The sequence below is a fragment of the Carcharodon carcharias genome, chromosome 1 (assembly GCF_017639515.1).
Source record: "Carcharodon carcharias isolate sCarCar2 chromosome 1, sCarCar2.pri, whole genome shotgun sequence".
NCBI lineage: Eukaryota > Metazoa > Chordata > Chondrichthyes > Lamniformes > Lamnidae > Carcharodon > Carcharodon carcharias.
Genome location: NC_054467.1, coordinates 170,749,968 through 170,772,168, shown reverse-complemented (window position 1 = coordinate 170,772,168; position 22,201 = coordinate 170,749,968). Strand labels below are relative to the sequence as shown.

The following is a 22,201-nucleotide window of genomic DNA, read 5'->3' as shown; positions in this document are numbered from 1 at the left end:
TTTTTTATCTACATGCACCAAAAAACACACAGAACGGAATTTTCCGTGCCTTCTGGTTTTAGGTGTGTTTGGCGGCATGAGCAGACTGTATGATGAGAGGCCAAAAATTGGTTTCACAGTGTCGTGAAATTGTCTGCACTCCCTATCAATGGTGGGCCGCGTTACCCACCATTAGATGTCAGGAACCTCATTGTAATGCACCTGCATATCATTATAAGCCCAGCTCGCCAGAATCACCATCCACCCCCCACAAACGCTGGAGCATGTTGGTGGGAAAACACACCAGTGCAGAACACTCCTTGACAAGTGTGATGTGCAGAAGTTGGGACTTACTGTCAGGGCCTTGCTCACATCACAGACGTCTGAGGAGCTGAAGATGCTGGAGCCCAACAGCAATGGGACCCTAGAGGAACATCCACTGCATGCTGGGTGGATTCTCATGAGCATGGCTCCACCACGAAGCAGCTCAAGGAAGGTGGAAAGTCGTTGTTGAGGCTCTGCTTGCAACAGATGACCATTGAAGGGGTGAAGAGGCAGGTGCAGCCTTGTTTGGGAGAGGAAGGTGTGTTGGAGGGGAGGGCTTGTGAGGTTGAGGTGGTGGAGTGAGGCTGGGAGGGGGGAATGAAGATGTTGGGGGCACGAGGTTGGTGGGGGGGGATTGAAGGTGCCAGGCAGGTGAGGTTAGGAGGGACGATGGAGAATGGGGGGAGGAGGGGGGAATGGGGGAGAAGACAACAACTGGGAGGTAGGTGTGGGGGGGGGGGGAGGAAGCTGTAAGGATAGTAGTCCAGAGGGGGGAAGGAATCTGAAGAGGGGAAGGATAAGGTGGGGGCAAGAGGGGGAAGGATTCAGGCTGAGGGAAGGACAGTTGGGGGGAGAGGGGGGATATGGGGAAGGGTTCCAGAGTGGGGACGGCCAGGTGAATGCGCACGGGAGGGCTCTTGAGTACATGACTGTCTCCTGGGGAGCAAACTGAGGGTGGGCTTGATAGGAGGGAATGGTGAGAATGACTGAGGGCAGAGTGAGGTGGGAGGATGAGGTTGCGATGGTATCGGTAGAAGGAACGGTGAGGGTGGTTGGTGGGGACTCAGATGCAAACAGAGACTCTGCGGGTGGGAAGGAGGGGGTCAGGCAGGTTAATGTAGATGGGGGTGGGATTTTCGGGGAAGGAAGGGAACGTGAACATTCACGTTCACCTGGGCGCCCCCAAAAGAACAGTGTTGTGGCTGGTAGGTGACAGTGGGAAGGTGAAAGGTGATGCTAAGGCAGTCGACAGCGATGGGGGAATGGAAATGGGTGACTGGGGGAGGGGAAAGGATGGAAGAGTGCAAGAAAAACTGTAGCATTACCATACTTGCTAAATCGAAAGTGAAATGAGAGTTGTGGTGTGTGAGAACAGGTGCCGCATGGGAGTCTGATCAGTGGTAGGCGAAGATGCAGCTCAGCTCAGATGGACAACTGAAAACAAACCCTAGCAGGCAGCACTGAAAATGCTCAGGACATGATGAGCATTATGTGGGACGAGACTCCACGTGCATGGGAAAGGGCTTGCACAAGGCCACGAAAGGCCCAGCCACACACACATTTCCCCCTCCAGAATCAGTAACTTAGTACTTAGTACAGCTGAACTGCTAGTGGTGGTGGGAGGGGGTTGGGGGGGGGTGCGGGGTTGATGGAAATGCAGTGAGAGGACTCGCGAGACGTGTCAATGAAGCTGAAAGGCACCATTACAAATACTCAGTGAAAGTGAATATATTTTCAGATTGTAAAGTGACAAAATGTGTTCAACCGTGCAACGAACTGTAATCAAAGTTTCTTAACTTTTGAACGCCTGAGACTTCTAAATGCTGCTCTGACATCTGCAGCAGGGGTGGAGACAGCCTGGGCAATGGTTGGCTTTTTTATTTCTGATGACTTCGGTGTGGGTCCTCTGGAGAGCCGAGGCCTCGAGGGCCCTGGCTTGCTTTGGCTGTCCTCCTTTTGGCCAGATGCTCCCTCTGCAGTGACAGAGGATGAGGTTGAGGGGGTCACAGGCAAAGGGGACTCAGAGGGAGTGGACAGCCCCTGAGAACCCGGAATGGATGACCTGGGGTGTCCAGCTGCCACTCCTCCCTTCAGGTTCCCGAGGGCCCCGGCCTGACTCCTTGAGGGGAAGGAGCACCTGGGGGGATGTCGAGGTGTCCTGTTGCCCTCTTGCATTGCCACTGCAGTAACTCTGCTATGGTTACTGCGATGGAATGCGGGTCTGCGCGCATCTCTGCATTCTGCTGGACCAGGATCTCCATGGTGTCTGCCATCCTCCCCCTGGAGACCTCAGCGCACGCACATGTGGATACCATTTCATCAGCGAGCAGGCGGACACACACACCTCTGACTAGCATGCCACTCTGTTGAGGGCTTCCAATAGCTCTGCCTGCTGTATCCCAACCTTGTACTGACCCGCATGATTAGTTGGAAGGCTGAATCCAGAGGCTCGTCATCTGACTCAGACCTCACAGATGCCTCTTCCTCAGCAGTCCTGCGAGCATCAGGGAGCAGGGCTGAACCTGCCTCCTCCTGCTGCGGATGTGTGTCCATGCGGTAAGCACCAGGTTGTGAACCTGAGCCTGCTCTAGATCTAGCTCCCTATGAGTTATGTTTCTTTGTGCTGGTGGAGGGTGTGGGTGAATGCTGTGACAAGTCTTCCAGTCTGCTTATTTGCAGCTCTTCATTGGAGGAGGAGTCCCCTCGGCTGGAGGTGAGGACATGGACAGAGCTGGGGGGCTGGCAAGCTAAGGGTGTTGGTCGCTTGGCAAAGCTCCCTGAGAGTCAAAATAGAGATAATTAGTCTATGTCAGCAGAATCAAAAGCAGGAAAGAGAGCAGTCACATTTGTGTTGAGAAAGGGATAGGATCGTCATGTGGGTGTTCACCGCCGACCTCACTGTCGCCACAGGCACAGTCCATATCAATCACGAGGCAGCACGATGGCATGCTCCTCAAAGTGAATGAAGGGCCTAAAACGGGCCACTCCCCATCCCGGCCTGAGACCTATCCCTACTGTTGTGAGCCAGCTTCTGCTGCATGAAAACAGATGGGGTGTGTGAAAGCAAAACAACTGGCACTGCTTGGAATGTTTGTGTGGTGTATTGAGCCATGGACAGGATGAGGACGCAAGCTCCAGAGGATATGAGCCTGATGGAAATGTGAGAGAGTTAGTGGTGTCCCTTGAGGTGTGAGATCGCTGTGGGTGTGAGAGTGATGAGAAGAATGACTTACCCTGGTGGAACGGAGGAGATCATTCATCCTCTTGTGGCACTGGGTGGCTGTCCTCTTTTGTACTGACCACTGCTGCCACATCAAAGCAGCATTTGACAGAGTATGGCCTCAAGGAGCCCTAGCAAATTTGGAGTCAGTGGGAATTAGGGGGAAACCTCTATGCTGGTTGGAGACCTACCTAGCACAAAAGAAGATGGTTGTGGTTTTTGGAGGTCAATCATCTCAGTTCCAGCGCATCACTGCAGAGCTTCCTCGGGGTAGTGTCCTAGGCCCAACCATCTACAGCTGCTTCATCAATGACCTTCCTTCAACCATAAGGTCAGAAGTGGAGATGTTAGCTGATGATTGCACAATGTTCACCACCATTCGCAACTCCTCAGGTACTGAAGCAGTCCATGTCCAAATGCAGCAAAACCTGGACAATATCCAGGCTTGGGCTGACGAGTGGCAAGTAACATTCATACCACACAAGTGCCAGGCAATGACCATCTCCAAAAACAGAGAATCTCACCATCGCCCCGTGACATTCAATGGCATTGCCATTGCTGAATCCCCCGCTATCAACATCCTGGGGTTTACCATTGACCAGAAACTAAATTGGACTAACCATATAAATAGTGTGGCTACAAGAGCAGGTCAGAGGCTAGGAATCCTGCAGCAAGTAACTCATCTCCTGACTCCCTAAAGCCTGTCCACCATCTACAAGGCACAAATCATGACTGTGATGGAACACTCTCCATTTGCCTGGGTGAGTGCAGCTCCAGCAATACTCTTAGAAGCTTGCCGCCATCCAGGCGGCAAGCCCACTTGAAGCAGCCCACTTGATTGGCACCCCTTCCACAAACATTCACTCCCTCGACCACCGACAAACAGTGACAGCAGTGTGTACCATCTACAAGATGCACTGTAGGAACTCAGCAAGGCTCCTTAGGCAGCACTTTTCAAACCCACAACTGCTACAATTTAGAAGGACAAGGGCAGCAGATACATGGGAACACCAACACCTGGAAATTACCTTCCAAGCCATTTACTATCCTGACTTGGAAATATATCGCCATTCCTTCATTGTAGCTGGGTCAAAATCCTGGAACTCCTTCCCTAACAGCACTGTGGATGTACGAACACCACAGGGACTGCAGCGATTCAAGAAGGCAACTCACCACATCTGCTCAAGGGCAATTGGTGAGTCAATAAATGCTGGACTAGCCAGTGACGCCCCTTTCCCGTAAAATGAATTTTAGAAAATTCATATTAATGGTGAACTTGCAATAATGCTCCATGTTTTAGTCTGAAATTTAAGTGATAGAAAGAGCTATTATGCCTTAAGAGTGTATTCCTTTTGGAGATTTTACTGGATAAAAATTAGCATGATATATACGATTTAATTTAAAATTAATTTTAAAGTTATCAAAATAGAAGTAGAATATTGCACCTGGTGAGACACTGAACATCTGAGGTTTTAGGTTCATAACACAATCAAATCAAATATGACATCAAACATGCCATCATGGTTGCTTGTTGGTCCATGACGAATACATCAAAAGTTTAAAGCAGAATATCTGGAGAAAGCAGTTGTTGGTTGAAGTACATCAGTGATCCCAGAGTGATGGTCTTTTTTATATTACAAACAATAAAGTTTTCTTCTAATCTGTCTTATATTCTGATATTACTTTCTGACCTTAGAAAAGTAGACACCAGCTGATGCCAGCAATTTATGTCATGAATATGAATTAAGCAGAGTGCATTATGTAGATTGTGGCTGCCCTACATTTTGATTGTGCTTGTCCTACAACCAACAACTAATCAAAGGCATTGTTCTCACTTTTACTTTGGGTCATCTTTTCCAAACTTTGGAAAGCTAGGATCACTACAGTGCTACTTGTTTGATCAGGTAGTGCTACACTTAACAATTTTGCTAGGCAGCCTTTCAACTTCAGGTATTAATGCAGTCTTACTCATAAAATCAAGTTGAAATAAAATGCATTTTTCCAGTTGATTGAAATATTATCTTTTAACATATCAGTAATATTCTGGATTCATAAAGTTTAAATCAGTCAATTAAATCACTTTGGTTTCCTTCAGTTTTTTCTTTAAAAAAAACGCACTTTTTTGGACAACCTTAAAATAATGGTTTAAATTCAGACAAGATTTGTGTCTCAGATATTACCCTTGCAAAGATCTATGCAGTGCATTGTAGATTGTTTTGAAAAATATTGTCCAGCACTTTAAAAACTGTGTTTTGAAGTTTATGTATGAAGCAAGGTACCTTATTAATGAACAACTTTTAAGCATTTATTAGCTTTGCACTCAGAAGTGATTTTATTTTAAGTGAATTTTTCTGCACTACTTTTTGTTACGTTTCTAACATGGTGTGGATATTGTCACCATAATGAGTAGGGCGTTAACCTTGAATGAAATTCAAACTAGTCGATTTTGGATTATTGTCAAATCCATTTTTTGTCCAAATTTGGTTGATGTCTATGTACTTCTGTCTTTTAAAAAAGAGGCATTTGTGAGCACTACAAAATGTTGGTGTTCCTGTTTTTTCATCCCATGCACATTTTTATTTGAAAAATGTTTCAAAGTCTTCTGATGTCAACATCCAGAAGGAAAAGGCTGCAAGGGGATTTGTTGTGAATGTGTGTGATTGTGAGAGATTTACAATATACCTGATCATTTCCATCAGTCTGATGGCTCTGTCACGGGTTCACTCCTTTAATGCCTCTGGACTGTGTATGAACTGGTGGTCCGCGGAAAAGGAATGTTATTGATTCAAACCATTTGTGATTTTGTTTTTTCAGGGGTTAGGATGGCTGGATCTGGATCAAGTTGTTGACCTGTCAAATTTTGTTTTCAGTCAATCTTGCTGCTTTTTGTTTGTATACGGAAGGAGGAAATTACATGTTTTAGTTTTTGTAAAAATAAATTAACAGTCCTATTTTAATGGGTACACAGGCTTTTGTCATTATATTTGCTGGTCTGTTCCATAAGAAGTGGATTTGGACACTAAGTTTTTATCCAAATCCTCAGGTTTCATTGCTTCCATAATTAAAAATAATTTAGATAGAAGTCAGAATGCATCAAGATGCTTGTACTTTTCTGCCATAACCTCCTGCACAGTGGGCACAGCTTATGTAAGCCAATAAATGTAGAGATAATGATAGCTATCTAATTGCTGTGACACTTTAAATTGCTATTACTCAGTATAAGATTAATTTTTTGACAGGCTTAACACTAAACACAAATGTTAAGAGATTATGCCTGCAAATTTGATTACAAACATTCATACCTTTATGGTATATAGCAGTGTTGCCTTTCTCTGTATATTTAAGAAAAACTCCAAAAGAGGTGGTTCTTACAATGAATGTGCTCATAAATTAAATAAATAGTGTTAACCTTTAACTGTTAATTTATAGGGAAAAGACTTGAAACATGAGTTGCACTATTTATTGATCATTGTTATAAACTAAACATATATTTCAAGATCTATTTTCTATTAAGGTATTTTAAATTATTCGAGAGTATTTGCCCAGCAATGCCTTTTGTTTTGCTTCAGGGCAGACTTCCTGTTGCAAACATTCAATTTAGAGATCACTCAATTTAAGCTGCTTCCTGTTCTTTTACAGTGTCATTCAAGATAAGTTTTGTGGCATTATCAACATTTGTGTGGAAGCATTGCATGATGTCCTGTCAGAAGATCCAGACACAGGAACCTATAAAGAGTAAGTACGCAGTTCTCACTATGATCATGAATTAATTCCAAATTATAACAAATTATTTTATTGCACTGCATTAATTGGAAATTGTGATACAATGGAAATGAAAAACAGGCAGTTTTTATAAGGAATAGCTAATCCAAGAAACCAATTTAATGCTCAGGAGGCAAATTGAAGATTTATATAAACCTCTGAATGAAAAACATGTCAATGCCTTTATTGCCCTGGGCTGTTAATTGACATGCCATAAAATGTAAGGTGAGACTGTGCTTCATATATAGGTTGGTTATCTGCCAATTTGTTGTGATCACATTTATCCCAAGTGAGCATTAGGTATGTCAAGTTTTTGGCACACCCCAGTGATTGATTATGCCTCGAATGAGTTTGATTCTTACTCATGATTCTTGTAATTAAGTTATCTATCTGCTAAAAGCCTATTCTGTTATATTGAACTTGCACTCACTGCACAAAGCTAGAAATGGCATTTGAAAAAAAATCTTCAGACTAAAATGGATTAATAATATTTTGTACTGAGTGAAGATATTAATGTTTTAGTCATATTTGAAGTTTTAATTTTGGGAGCTTCTTCGAGGTGTTACACTTTAATTTTGCTCAACATAAATTCCTATGTGATGATATCCGGGTTACATTGCCAGAATTTTGTTAAGAGTTAAGTTGGACATTGAGGCTTGGATGAACACCACCAGCATTGCACATAACTCCTTTTCAGAAATGGGAACATTTCTGTTTTGCCTAATTTTACTTTCCAATTGCACCATCTTGCAAGTTTCATAAAAATACTTTATTAAGTAACTTTACTGATGTATTTAAATTTCTCATTCCTGCAATTAGCTATAATTAGTATGTGTAATTAGTGATTAAGCTGATCATGTTTTTTGGGAAACATATTTAAATGTATTAAACTTGACACTGACTTTGTTTTTGACAAAAAAACAGCCTAGAAATTCTTTGCTGTTTGTTACAGTTGCTGCAGTGTTGGTCTCCACTATGCATTATTCCCTTTGATCTCCTCCAACTTTGCAACAGTATATTTAAAGAGAGTTCCAGCAGTGGTATGTGCTGTAGCAAGGGTTACATTAAACCAGGAAATAAACCACATATGCGGATAAATTTTACGGGACCCTGCAGGTGTACAATTTATGGTGACAAAATGAGATTGTGGTGCAAGTATAAGCCTCATTAACATTTTGTTAAACGAGGACCCATGTTGGACTTACAATTGCCAACTTCAGTTGCAACATATTCCGGGAGGAATTCTCACATGACCTCATGTTCTGACCCACCCTGTCCATCTACTGTCACTTGATTGATCAGCTAGTTAATGAGAGTAAGGATGCTGATTGGACGAGCCTGATTAATTAAATTGATTTCATATCCTTATATTTTGGTTAACAGTGATGATATAGCACAAACTAATTTACTGATGAATTGGAACCTTGGTAGGTATTTCTTGTTTTTAAACAATGTTTTAAATTAAATTCTTAGAGAAAGGTCTTTAAAAAGTTACTTGTTTTGAAGGCATTCCAAAGACATTGAAATCTTCAATATTCCTACCTTCAGATCATTTGATTGGTTAAGGTTCACCTTCCTCATTCATGCTTTCTCTCTTCCCCTTTTTCTCTCTTCCCTGCTTTCTCTCTCTCTGTCCCTCTTTCTTTCTCTCCCCACACACTCCACTGCCATTCTCTACCCACTAAACATGACTCAGATCCCAGTCTGCAATCCAGTTAGTGATTTGGCAGTAGAGGCAGGTAGATGGGTGTGATTGAAAGATACAGAGACTGGCGGAGTGCAGGTGGAAGAGTATAGGTGGAATTGTTCACAGCTTCCACTGGTACATTGCTTGGGGAACATCTTCACTCCACTTAATTACAATTCAGTATTGCCTACCTTGGTTGTAAATCACTTTGAATCTGTGAAAGGCAATATATAAATGCAAGTTTTATTTTCTTTATTGATGTTTTTTTGCAAGATGCTGACTCTTAATATCCATATAATTTTACTCTCGAGGTGCATTCAGATTATCCTTTAATTCCAGGAGGATTGGCAGTTCTAACTGAATTTAGTTACTTTGGTGGATTCAGCATCCACAGGGTCCAGTTAGCCCGTATGAAATGAACATGTCATGAATCCTTACTCCTGGCTTGCTCAATTAGGCTTATACAGGGAAATTATTGTTTGAGTCTAATTCAGGTGTTTCGTTTTTGTAGTTGCAATTATGTTTTTCTCAATGCATTAGTTGACTTTACTCAGTAGTCTGCTAATTTTGTTTTTTTCCCTTTACCAATGTTTACATTCATAATTAATGGTTGCCACAACCAATAAATTGCACCATTCAAAACAGAGGATGGGAATTCTTTTGCGGATTCCAATAGCATGCATGATTTAGTTAAGGAAGATAAGTTCTTCAGAGGACAAAACTGCAGTTGTAAAAGAACTGAGGTATCCACATGTATTACTACCTTGGGACCTGTCTGTATATCAGGCATCAGCTGGACACTGTGCCATGCTTTAACTAAGATGTTCTGGATTACATCATGGCTCTTCATTACTAATCTCAAGTCCTTCATGAACAGAAATAGTTTGAGCACAATTAATGTTCAGGAATTGACCACAAAAGTAAGTCAATAGCTTGCTTGCAGGAAGAGGCCATGTATCAGTCCATAGTGCATACATTATTTGAAGGAGAGAGAGAATAACAGCAGCATTTGACTGAGTGTGACATCAGAGAGCCCTAGCAAAACTGGAGTCAGTGGGAATCAGGGGGAAAACTCTCTGCTGGTTGGAGTCATATGTAGCACAAAGGAAGATGGTTGTGGTTGTTGGAGGTCAACCATCTCAATTCCAGGACATGACTGCAGGAGTTCCTATTTAGCTGCTTCAATGACCTTCTTTCCATCATAAGGTCAGAAGTGGGAATGTTTGCTGATGATTTCACAATGTTCAGCACCATTCACGCCCCAGTATCCAGTCTTGAGCTGACAAGTGGCAAGTAACATTTATGTCACACAAGTGCCAGGCTATGACCATCTCCAAAAAGACGGAATCTAACCATCACCCCATGACATTCAATGGCACTACCATTGCTGAATTCCCCACTATCAATAGCCTGGAGGTTACCATTGACCAGAAACTGAACTGGACTAGCCATATAAATACTGTGGCAACAAGAGCAGGTCAAAGGCTAGGAAATCTTTGGCGAGTAACTCACTTCCTGACTCCCAAAAGCCTGTCCACCATCTACAATGCACAAGTCAGGAGTGTGATGGAATACTCTCCACTTGCCTGGATGAGCACAGCTCCCACAACACTCAAGAAGCTTGAAACCATCCAGGACAAGACAACCTGCTTGATTGGCACCCCATCCACTAACATTAATTCCCTCCATCACCAACATACAGTAGCACCAGTGTGTGCCATCTACACGATGCACTGCAGGATCTCACCAAGGCCCCTTCAACAGCACCTTCCAAACCCACGACTGCTACCATCTAGAAGGATAAGGGCAACAGGCAAGGGAACACCACCACCTGGGAGTTCCCCTCCAAGCTACTCATCATCCTGACTTGGAAATTCACTGTCACTGGGTCAAAATCCTGGAACTCCTACCCTATCATCATTGTGGGTGTTCCTACACCACATGGACTGCAGGAGTTCAAAAGGGCGGCTCACCACCACCTTCTCAAGGGCAATTAGGAATGGGCAATAAATGTTGGCCTGGCCAGCGACACCTACATCCCATGAATGAATTAGAAAGAAAAACAGGGCTAACATATGTAACTATGGCTGCTGAAAAATAAGATGAAGTCCAACTTTTAATAAAATTCATTCACAGGATGTGGCCATGCCAGCATTTTTTGCCCACCCCTAGTTGCCCTGAAAACGTGGTTGTGGGTCCCCTTCCTGAACTACTGCCACATGTATTGTGATGTTCCCATGATTATGTCAGGTGGGGGTTGGGGAGGGGTCCAGGATTTGTATTGGATTGACACATGTTGCCAGACCACTTTAGAGGGTGGAATGCAAGTCACATATAGGCCAAGTTGTATAAGGACAACAGGTTTCTTTCCTAAAAGGACGACATTCGACCAATTTGGCTTTTACAACAACCTGACAACTTTATGGTCACCGGCTGGGACCAGCTTCTTAAAGCTGAATTCAAATTTTCAACTGCCATGATGAGATTTGAACTTGCATTCGTGGATTATTAATCCAGACCTCTAGATTATGAGCTCAGCGAGGTAATCGCAAAATTGCTGTACACATTTTAGGCATAATGAAAGAGTATAAACAATGGTCACATGCCAGATTGAGTTTGCTCATTTGCATCAGGTGGGAGAGACCTGGATAGTTGCTTTCAGTCCCTCATTGATCTCCCTGTTTGTACCTATATTTTTATTATAGAGTGGTCTTCAGTCCCAAATTGCACCTCCTGCAACAGGATCTCCAACTCTATAGCATTAAAGAAAGCAATGCTGCAATATTATTGTGAACGTTTAGCTTGTTTTTGTACACCATTATATCCTCTCCTTCATTTATAGGCTGCAGCCCTTTAGGATTGCTGCGTCTTAAAAATTTCTGACCTGCACTCCCACCCCACTGCCCCAAAAAGACAATCTTATCATTCCATTCTGTTCAAATTAAGTGGAGCCGATCCCGTTGCATAATTTATAGTGGCTTTCCCTCTGTACTGCCAGTGCAGGCCATGCCACGGTGCACCTTAGTTCTGTTTTTTTCAAAATCAGCATTTTGAAGTTTACAGTAATGCACATTGGGCCTGATGCACTTTAATGCTTCATGACGTAAGTTGATTAAATAAATAAACCAAATGTTACTTTATGATAACTAGATTTCAATTTTAGTTTTTATCCCTTCAATAAAGCCAAAGAACAACTGTATGTAGTGCTCTGTTCACTAATGTTTGTTATGAGCTCCAAGGCTAACAAAAGCAAAAGTATGAAAACTGTTCTCATTTAACCCAAAGATTATATATAACAATAGAGTGTAGAGATTTAGAATAAGTGAGGTCAGTTCAATGTTTCCATTATTTTCCACTTTACTTGCTTTATAAAATTAGTGCAGTGAAAGTTTATGTTCTGCAGTAGATATGATGGAAATGCTTTTGCTGCATCACATCAGGCCAACAGTTATAGGTTAAGCAATTGAAGGTTTTCATTTGCCGGTATGTGTGGAATGGAAAGGTGATTTATTAATATTGCATAAATAAAGTGGCAGGTTTATCACAGTAATATTGCATTCATTCCTGTACAATGGTGAATGCACAAGGTGCTGTAGAACTAGATGTACTAAAGGACTATATTCTACAATATTAATCTATACTATTGCTGGATGCTAATTCATATTGCATTATTTTAATGAACATTAAACCTAGAAAAGAAAGAAATTTTGAAGTATCATTGATTCTTAAAATTACTCTGAAATTTACAGTACAAATTCAGATGTGATATTTGAGCAATTTAAGCCTTTACTCTGGTAATCTGACAATCATTTTAATTTTTCTCATTAATGCTCCTTCAGTGTGACTGCTGTTTCATTGAGTGAATTCAAAAGAGAATTACATTAATTTCACAACAATGTACCTTTCATTGAATATAGACAGTTGATTCAGAAAGCATGTTAATTGCATATTAATTGTGTTTAATCATGTGTGGATGGGCATTAACTGGGTATTCACTTGAGTCTGTTATAAATAGGCACAGACTAAAACTGTGGTGGACTGGTTAGGAAGTGTATGCTTGTAATGTGCAACTCTAAATAAATATAAAGATGTGAAAAGATTGGCTCCAGTTCTACCAACAACTAGTTTTCTTGAATATATAAGCCCAACTTCAACTGCTTCATCACCTTCCCTCCATCATAAAGCCAGAAGTGGGGATGTTCGCTGATGATTGCACAAAATTCACCATTCGCAACTCCTCAGATACTAAAGCAGTCCATGTTCAAATGCAACAAGACCTGGACAACATCCAGGCTTGGGCTGACGAGTGGCAAGTAACATTCGCGCCACACAAGTGTCAGGCAATGACCATCTCAAACAAGAGATAATCTAACCATGGCCCCTTGACACTCAGTGGCATTACCATTGCTGAATCCTCCACTAACAACATCCTGGGGGGGTTTACCATTGACCAGGAGCTGAACTGGACTAGCCATATAAATACAGTGGCTACAAGAGCAGGGCAGAGGCTAAGAATCCTGTAGTGAGTAACACACCTTTTGGACTTCTCAAAAGCCTGTCCACAATCTACAAGGTGCAAGTCAGGAATGTGATGAAATGTTCTCCACTTGCCTGGATGAATGCAGTTCCCACAACACTCAAGAAGCTTGACACCATCTGGGGCAAAGTAGCCCGCTTGATTGGCACCCCCTCCACAACGGACACACAGTAGCAGCAGTGTGTACCATCTACAAGGCGCACAACAGAAGCTCATCAAAGTTGCTTAGACAGCACCTTCCAAACTCACCACCACTGGCATCTAGCAGGACAAGAGCAGCAGATACATGGGAAAACTACCACCTGGAAGTTCCCCTCCAAGCCACTCACCATCCTTGCTTGGAAATATATTGCCGTTCCTTCACTGTTGCTGGGTCAAAATCCTGGAATTCCCTCCCTAATAGCACTGTTGGTGTACCTACACCACATGGACCACAGCGGTTCAAGAAGGCAGCTCACCACCACCTTCTCAAGGGGCAATTAGGGATGGACAATAAATGCTGGCCAAGCCAGTGAAGCCCACATCCCTGAAATGAATAAAAAAAAATAGTCATATCAAAAACCACCTGCTATTCTTTTAACAAAAACATCTGCTATTCTTTGAAGTTGGAACAGGTAAATTAATTTCATTGGTGGGAGAATCATGGAACAAATCTGAAGTTGGGTGGCTAATTAAGCAAATCTCATTTGCAAATAAAAAGATTTTGATTAAGGGGCAACCAATGACACCATCTTTCCCTTTCCTCCTGTCTTTCTGAAATGTCAATACTCTTGAATATTCAGGTCCCAGCCTTGGGCACATAGCCATCACAGAGACTTGATTGAAATCAGATCATACTTATTTCTATTTCTGCTATCAATTTGTCCATTTAGTTAAGAATGCTGCATCCATCAGATTCAGAGCCTTTAATTCTGCCTTCCACACTCTGACCTTAACTGCTGAGTTTTTGCGCTCTGTCCCTCCCTGTCACACTCTGGTTATCATTACCCATATCTCTACCCTGCTCTCTTGCCTTGTCCTTTCTCTTTAAATTAACAAATCTCCCACCCCCACATTATTTAGTTTCAAGCCCTCCCCCTAGTCCTAGTTTTACGATTCGCCAGGACATTGGTTACAGCGCAGTTCAGGGGAAGGTACAGCTGCCTCTATCCCCACGATTAATGCCACTGACCCATGAATCAAAACCCATTTTTCCCACATCAATCTTTGAGCCATGCACTCCACTCTAATCTTATTTACCCTATGCCTTGCTTGTGGCTAAGGTAGCCACCCAGAGATTATTGCCTTTGTGATTCTGCTTTTTAATTTGACTCCTAGCCATTTATAATCCTTAAGTAGAACCTCCTAGTCCTATCTATGTCATTGGTACATGTTGAGTCACACATTACAAGTGAGCAGGAGCAAGCGTTGGAGACAAGAACAGACATGGAGAGTTCCTATTGGAGGACACTGGACCCTCCAAGCTCTGCTCAGCTGGATGCAGATGCGGCGCCTTGGAGTTATCCATGAAGAGGATAATCCTGGAGCAGCAGCAGAGAATGTGTGACGTTATGTCAGCATTACCAGAGACACTGTCCAATCCTGAAGAGAGATAGAAGGAATCTATCTCAAATATGTGTGCCATTATGTCTTAGGATTTTAGGCTGATGTCCGCCTCCAAGAAAAGACTTGCCACCATGGAGAATGAGCAGCAAGCAACCAAGTACATGCTTGCCTGACCAATGGCCTGCACACTCAATTTGTCACTTCATATAAGATGGAAGATAGACTTACCTTGGCTGTTCAACTCATTAGTTCACTGAAGGTCAGCAAAGCGCTCTCCTGCTCTTGGCTGGCAGAATGGTACAGGTGGACCATTACAGAAAGATGGAGAACCGGCACGTAGAAGTGAGGACCACGATCATGGTACTCTCCTACATCTCATCCCGCACCTCTGCCCCAACCCACCCACTGACCCCGCTCAAACAGAGCCACAAGCTGCCCCCGCTTTAGTGACCAAATCTGCCCACCTCCCCCTCAACACAATAACTCCGAACACTCCTGCAGAGGTGGTCTATGGCGGGGCCCTCAGATACCAAAGCCCAGAGGATGTCTGCCATGAGTTTCTCAGCTGTGAGAGCAGAGTAATGAGCAGCCTGCCTCTAGTTTCACTAAAGTCGCAGGGGTAACACTAAGTAGAAGTAATTGGAAAAGGAAAGAAGGACAGGTAGACTTGGGTGATTATAAAAATGTCACTCTTTTAATGTATTGTAAAATGTAAATGAATCATGCACTTTATTTCAAGTTTCTGTTCTTCATTCACTTCCATTGTTGCTGCTAGCCTTTCAAATGGACATTAGCTTTGAGGAGAATGGTGGAAGATAGACAAAGGGTGTGAATGAGATAGAGGAATTTCTGACTATGAGGATGATTTGTTGGGGGTGTGGGGATTTGGGATAGACAGAGTGCAAGGCGAGTTCAGCATTGTTTATTGTACTCTAAGACTTCAAAGAACTTAGTTTATTTGCATCATGCTTAGATGAGTCCATCACAGGCTTCACTGGCAAACTGGCAGGTGTTTGCAGGCACCTGGCCATTTCAGGCTCCTCCTCTTCTTCCTCTGACGTTGTAGAGCAGCCATCACCACCCTGCAACTCTGGTCCTTTCTGCAATGCTGTGTTATGGAAAGCACAATAGACCACTATTATTCTGGACACCTTTGCTGAAACATACTGAAGAGCACCCGAAAGACCTGTCCAGGCATCTGAATCACATCTTCAGGAACCCAATGCTTACTCTGTGAGCAACCTTGTGCTCATGTGGCTTCAGTTATATCTTTCCTTTACATCAATGCTGGGGCTCCTTACAGTTTTCATCAGCCATATCCTTATTATGTAGCATTCATCTCTAAGGAGCTACCTGCTCACTCTGCTTGGAGGTGCAAAGATCTATGGGAGATGTGACTGACATGGAATAGAAGCTTCCAGGATATGTTGCATAGGCATGCATTAAAATCTTTGGTCACATACTAGCTGAATATAAATGGAGTGGATTCTCTTCCAATTGACATAGACTGAGAGCACTTGGATTACCACATGTGTCGGTGTCACATGTCTCCACATAGTGTGGGAATCCCGCCTTTGCAGCAAAAGCAAGAAGTTTCTAGTTCTGATGGTCTTTATCAGTAGCAAAGTGGATGTTAAGTGGTGCCTGTCGCAGCTGTCACCACCAGATCCATAGAAAGAGCTGGAGGGAAAGAAATTCAGGGCTATGATGGCCTTGACAGCCGTCGTCATTGCATGCCCACCTGGGAAGAAGGCCAAGGAGACTGCATTTGTTTGCTGCAACGTGCAGTGAAAGCCTGACCTGCTGAGGCACAGATGCTCAGTTATGTCAAGAAACATGTTAATTGCATTATATTTATACATCCTGTGGTTGCACAAAGTGACTAAGTATTTTACCTCCTCCAAAGCAGCCCCACGATTCACACTCCCAGACAACTTGGCTATAGATCAATTCTAGTTTCATTCACAGAAGATTGTTCATCCTGCACCCGACTCATATCCCCAGCCTAAAGAGGAAATACTCAGCTTTCCTTTCGGTGAATTTGATTACACTGAGGTAGTTAGCCTGTTTTTGTTTGGGTAAGGTCATGTGAAGGAAAACCATGATGCTAGAGGTGTGGTAGAAACCGTATTTATACATGTTTCGCTTGCAGCAAAGTAACACCTTGAAGTGGGGAGCACAGCCAAGACATTTCACAGCGAATGGGCTCTAATGGTATAATTGGACATCAGATTAACAACAAAAAGTGTGAGGGAGCAGAATTAAATCAGCTGAGGTGATAAAACTGCTGAAGCATTCCACCTAACCCTGGAAGTGATTTCTGCAGCCTGTCCTCTGTTCTAAATCTCCTACATTTAATCTTGTATCTATGGTCTCTTGTTGACCACTCAACTACTTGAGACAGCTTGCTTCTAGCTACCCTGTCCCACTATTCCATTATTTTACACATTCCAACATATCATGCTGTAATTTGCATTGTTCTAATGAAATATCATTCCTATAGTGTCGAGCTGAAAAACGCAGTTATCAGCATCCAGTGTGTCTCTTGCTAATATTTCAGTATTGACAAGCACGTAATGATTTGCCACATGAATATTATGACTCTATTTCAGTGTGCGAGCATCCATAAATATGGGCAGGATTCCGGTGGAAACAGATTTCTATTCATTTTGCCATTCCACACCCACCCACGAATAGCATCAGAAAACTAACATAACTTAGCAGAAAAATCCTGCCTTGTGTTATATTAAATACTTATGTTTATTCTCTAAACATAGCTGTATGGTGATGTCACATTTTGAAGAGCAAAAAGTAAGTGATGATGAAGAACCCCCAACTGAACAAGACCGAAGGAAGAAGCTGGTAAGTAAATATTTTACAACCTGTCATCGAGAGTTGATGTTGTTAGAGAATTTTAACTGAAAGAAAGAGGATTTAACAGAACTAAAATCTTTACGCTTTAGCAATATGCTACATAGGATATTGGATTTTCAAAGGTTTTTTTTCTTACTAATTTTCATGGCCCATCATATACTTCACTTGAAGGGATCACTCCTGTGACTCTCCACAGAGCATCTGTCATCATCTGAGTACCATGCCCAGGTGGCCTTTTGTCATGTGTAAGTCTTGACTGTGAGTGTCATGAGGCTAATAGATTAATATAAAGCAGACAGAAGCAGGACAATATGTTGTTTGTCTCTCCAGTCAGACATAGAATGGTGTATGGCATTAGCAAATTTAAGAACATAAGAATTAAGAGCCGGAGTGGACTATGCAGCCCCTTGGGCCTACCCCATCGTTCAGTGTGATCATGATTGATCATCAGCTTTAATGCCACTTTTCCACCCATTCCTCATATCTATTGATTTCTTGAGAGTCCAAAACTCTGTCTATCCCAACATAAATATGTTCAACAATAGAGAATTCACAATCCCCTGGGCTAGACATTTCCAAAGATTTCAAAAGCATGTTAGGAAATAGAGTTTAAGTAAGTCATATTTGTATTTGTTGGTGTTAGGAATGAGTTTTAGCTTTAAAGTTTAAGCTTGATTTGTATTTCTGCATCCGTGTGTTAAGAAAAGGTCAAATTGAGTTTTAGTTTCGCTTTAAAAGGTATCTGCATTTCTAATGGGGTTATGACTGTGGCAGCTAAGTTAAACAAACGAGTAGAGAAACTAGGCTGTTGCCTAGCAACAGGGGTCCAGAGAAGCAGGTCCCTTCCACAGACATTCACAGAAAAACTGAAGAAACAGCAGTTTTGAGTTCAGTTTGAAGACAGCTGCCAAACAGAAGTCACCTAGAAGGGATAGATAGCCAGTCCCAAGCTGAAATTGGTTGAAAGTAGCTGCCAGACTGGAGCAAAGGACACAGATGGCCAGTCCCAAGCTAAAGAAAAGACCCCAAATTCCAGGGGAGTGGAACATGAGAAAGTCCAAGAAGACCTTCTAGTCAAAGGAAAAGAAAGGAGCTTTGAAAATGCCGTTAAGTGAAGTTAAGAGTGAAGGGCTGAGAGAAAGGCTCCAAGCTTCAGAGTTAAAGAGACAAAAGTTCCAGAAAGCAGATTTAAAGTGAGAACAACTTGCAGGAGGCAAGAAGGTCCAAAGAGACAACTGAAGGTCTGCAACTCGTTGCTATGGGCATTTGAAGCAGTGATGTACTGTTGACAGCTGAGTTGGTGAGAGAGAGTGCATGCAAGACAACTTGAATGCATGTGGTGACCCAGGAGAGAAGAGCATCGGAAGGAGAGTTTGAAACCCTGGAGGTGAACCCTTGCAGAAGGTGTCTGAGAGAAAGGGTCGGCTTGGGAGAAGAGTCCAAGGTGAGTTCTTGGTGAGTGGAGATTGGAAACCCTCGTGTGAAAGACGGAGTGCAGTGAGACCAGTTGGCTCACGGTGTAACAAGCATCTGGGGGGGAATTGATGAGAAATCCATAGCATCTGGTTGAGGTGACATCTGTCATTTGGTTTCAAGATTGTGGTGCGTCTGACCACAGGTGCCAATTGGTTTACATGGATTGTGTACTTACTGTTATGAGTATTAGACAGTTTTTGTAACTTGTGTTGTCCTTACAAATCTGTATATATCTGTAAAGGTATAGTTGTGAATGATGGAGTATTGTAACATAGTTCATCTTTCGATGTTTAATAAATGTTTTATTTTTTTTTAAGAGCTCATCAGCTGACGCCTATGACTCTATTCAGTAGCTACTCTCCACATATCTAAACAAACAAATAAAATTTAGGATCAATCAAACTGGGTTCCACCCTGGGATCAGGCTTGTCCAGTGGTAACCTTAGCTGGGGATCATAACATGCAGAAGAATATATTCAATGCTATCAAATAGCAAAGCTATGTTCCTGGCACTGGATAGATCTAAGCTTACTCTATATGGTGGAAGGATTTGGGCAGTTGGCATTCATTTTGCTTTATAACTTTTTCTTGCTATCGGAGTTAAATGGCTTTGGTTGCCACAGTATATTATATATTTGAAATTTGACTACCATCCAGTCAAGCTTTCTGTAATTATGAATGATTTGTGATACCTTATGTATTAAATCATTCATGAAGCCATGAAACAAGGAATGCTCAAACAAGATATTCAATTGCTGATGATGGAATTTTAAAACGTAGTCTGGACCTTTAGTGAAACCTGCCTATCTTCAATCCTTCAGTAGGGACAGAGGAGGAGTACGTGAAAGAAGGGAGTTGTACTTCCTTAAATGTATGCAGGACTTCCTTCCTAAGTAACACGTTACTAAATCTACAAGGGTGGAGGCTTTTCTAGATCTGGTTATGTGTATTAAAATAGAACAGGTAAATGAGCTCAATTTGGGTGAGCACCTTGGGAGTAATTATTACAATACAGTATAATTTAAGATCCAACTAGAATGTTTTAGGATGTCATCGAGAAGAAAGGAAGTTAAAAGGCAATTAAAATAGAAGAAAGGAGGCTATGAGTATAGGATCAGTTCTGGAACCACTATTTTTCACTATTTCCAGAAGCAGTTTTGATTCTGAAATCGAAAGAACAGTTTGAATGTTTTTGCATGACATTGTTCCTGGTTAAACTATTGCAATATTTTCCTGGTTACTCATTTTCTGGGTGCACATTCTATCAATGGAATCTTGATGAGTAATCTGCAGGGAATGATTAAAGAATTAAGTCTGCTTCAGAAAATCTATGTTTGACTTTGCTGTCTTGTGTTTTGGTAGCTTTTTAAAGTAGCATTATCTTGCAGTGGATGAAACGTTTTCATGCTTTGCTATAATATCAAAAACTATAGAATTTATTTTGTTTACTCTTGATCTTAAAAGACAAATCACAGTTTATGTAATATCCTTACCAACAAAGAGAACATTGTGGACAAGAATCCTGGGATCCTAATTATTGTGTCCTATTGGTAACATGATACATAATATTTTTTTTCCTTTAAAGACTGGGAAATTATCCTTGCAGCGTGGATCCTCAAACTTAACAAAGGATAAAAGATCAATTGTGTCCTCTAGATGTAGATTACTCACAAACCCAATTTACTGGCCAAGGTTTATTAAAGATTAAGTGTCATAAATCCATTGATTCTGGTAAAGCTTCAGTGCTCCATTTTAAGAGTTAACAGTTTTTGAGGAAGGCATAAATGTGTTGGAACAATATTGAAGGAAGCAATAAGCCTTTAACGTTATCCATGACATGGAAAGATAGACATGTCTTTAGATAAACCAGCCATTCAAGGAGTAGAACAATATGGAAAGCACCTCAAAATGAAGTAAGCACATTGTTTTTAGTAATGATAACTTTCATTTTCCTAAATTATTCATCCTCCAAAAAGAAATAGAAATAACTGTCTGTCTTGGGTTGCCAGTCACTATAAAGGTAGGGTGACCAGATTTTCAAAAGGCAAAACCGGGACCATTGAAAACCCTTGGGAAGCAAGGCTCCGCAATAATGCAAATGTTGGTGACCAATGGCAGGAGTTTGGGGGAGGTGCAGTTAAAGGTAGGCGGTCATGTGATGACATCTCTTAGAACATGTCTCGTCAGAGTTGCCAACCCTATTAAGGCACACAATTATTGATGACAGCAGTTACGGACCACAAACTTTTGTTTGTGATATTTTTACCAACAAAATCTTGGTTTAGTCCTTTTTTGTCACAAGATCCCAGAATCCTCTGTTCCACTTAACCTTTACTGTAAGACCAATCTCCATTCAATTTGGGTTCACACTGTCTTTTTGCTGCTGAAGCTACACTGTCACAGTGTAATGGAAGCATACTGATATTTCTATCATATTCTGTAGATTTTGAATCACCAAAAAGCCCCCAGCCAATTTAAATCTGTCACCCAGTATCCCTACTCCTGGAACACACTTCAAGCCATCATGAAACCATTTCAGTACTGTTTAAAGTATGCTGTAGTTTTACATATCGTATGCTACTTCTGAGTAACCAACAATATGCAATGAAACTGTGATGTTTGTGGAGAGACTACTGATCTAGTGAAAGAAAAGCTGGTGTGGTGAATGTGCTCATTGTTGGTGATGCAGTGCTAAATTGCAACATCAATTCAGTCATTCTTCTGTACTTCTAAATAAAGTTGTGTCTGTAGATTGACAATTTAATTCACAAAATATGAATATCAGTGTTACAGGGTAAAATTTCAAGGTTAAACTTCAAGAAGAATATTGTTAACATAAAGTGGTAGCTGATTGTTCTGTAATAGTAATTATGAATGAGTAACCCAGAACAGCATTGTCAGCAATCCAGCCCTTTAGTTACAGTTGAATACATATTCTCAGCAGATTGTGTTAGCATGCATTAGGATTGCATTTATGAGCATTTATCATTGAATATGATTCCTACAAATGTATGCATTTGTACCTGGTAATAGGTACATCTTGAGTGTTACATTCTTGGGTTACAATTTGTACTCC

General features: G+C 41.8%; 1 protein-coding gene across 5 annotated transcripts in view; it reads left to right on the top strand.

Moving 5' to 3' along the window:
• ipo11 (importin 11) overlaps positions 1 to 22,201 on the top strand; it is a 699,237-nt gene that overhangs the window by 553,299 nt on the left and 123,737 nt on the right. For 4 of the 5 annotated variants that reach the window (XM_041187080.1, XM_041187063.1, XM_041187071.1 and 1 more), the window contains 2 exons: positions 6,884 to 6,979; positions 17,553 to 17,637. The exons of the other annotated variant lie outside the window; for it this stretch is intronic. In XM_041187080.1, the coding sequence (XP_041043014.1) occupies positions 6,884 to 6,979; positions 17,553 to 17,637 (181 nt within the window). The remainder of the gene's footprint in view (positions 1 to 6,883; positions 6,980 to 17,552; positions 17,638 to 22,201) is intronic. 5 annotated transcript variants of the gene reach the window in all.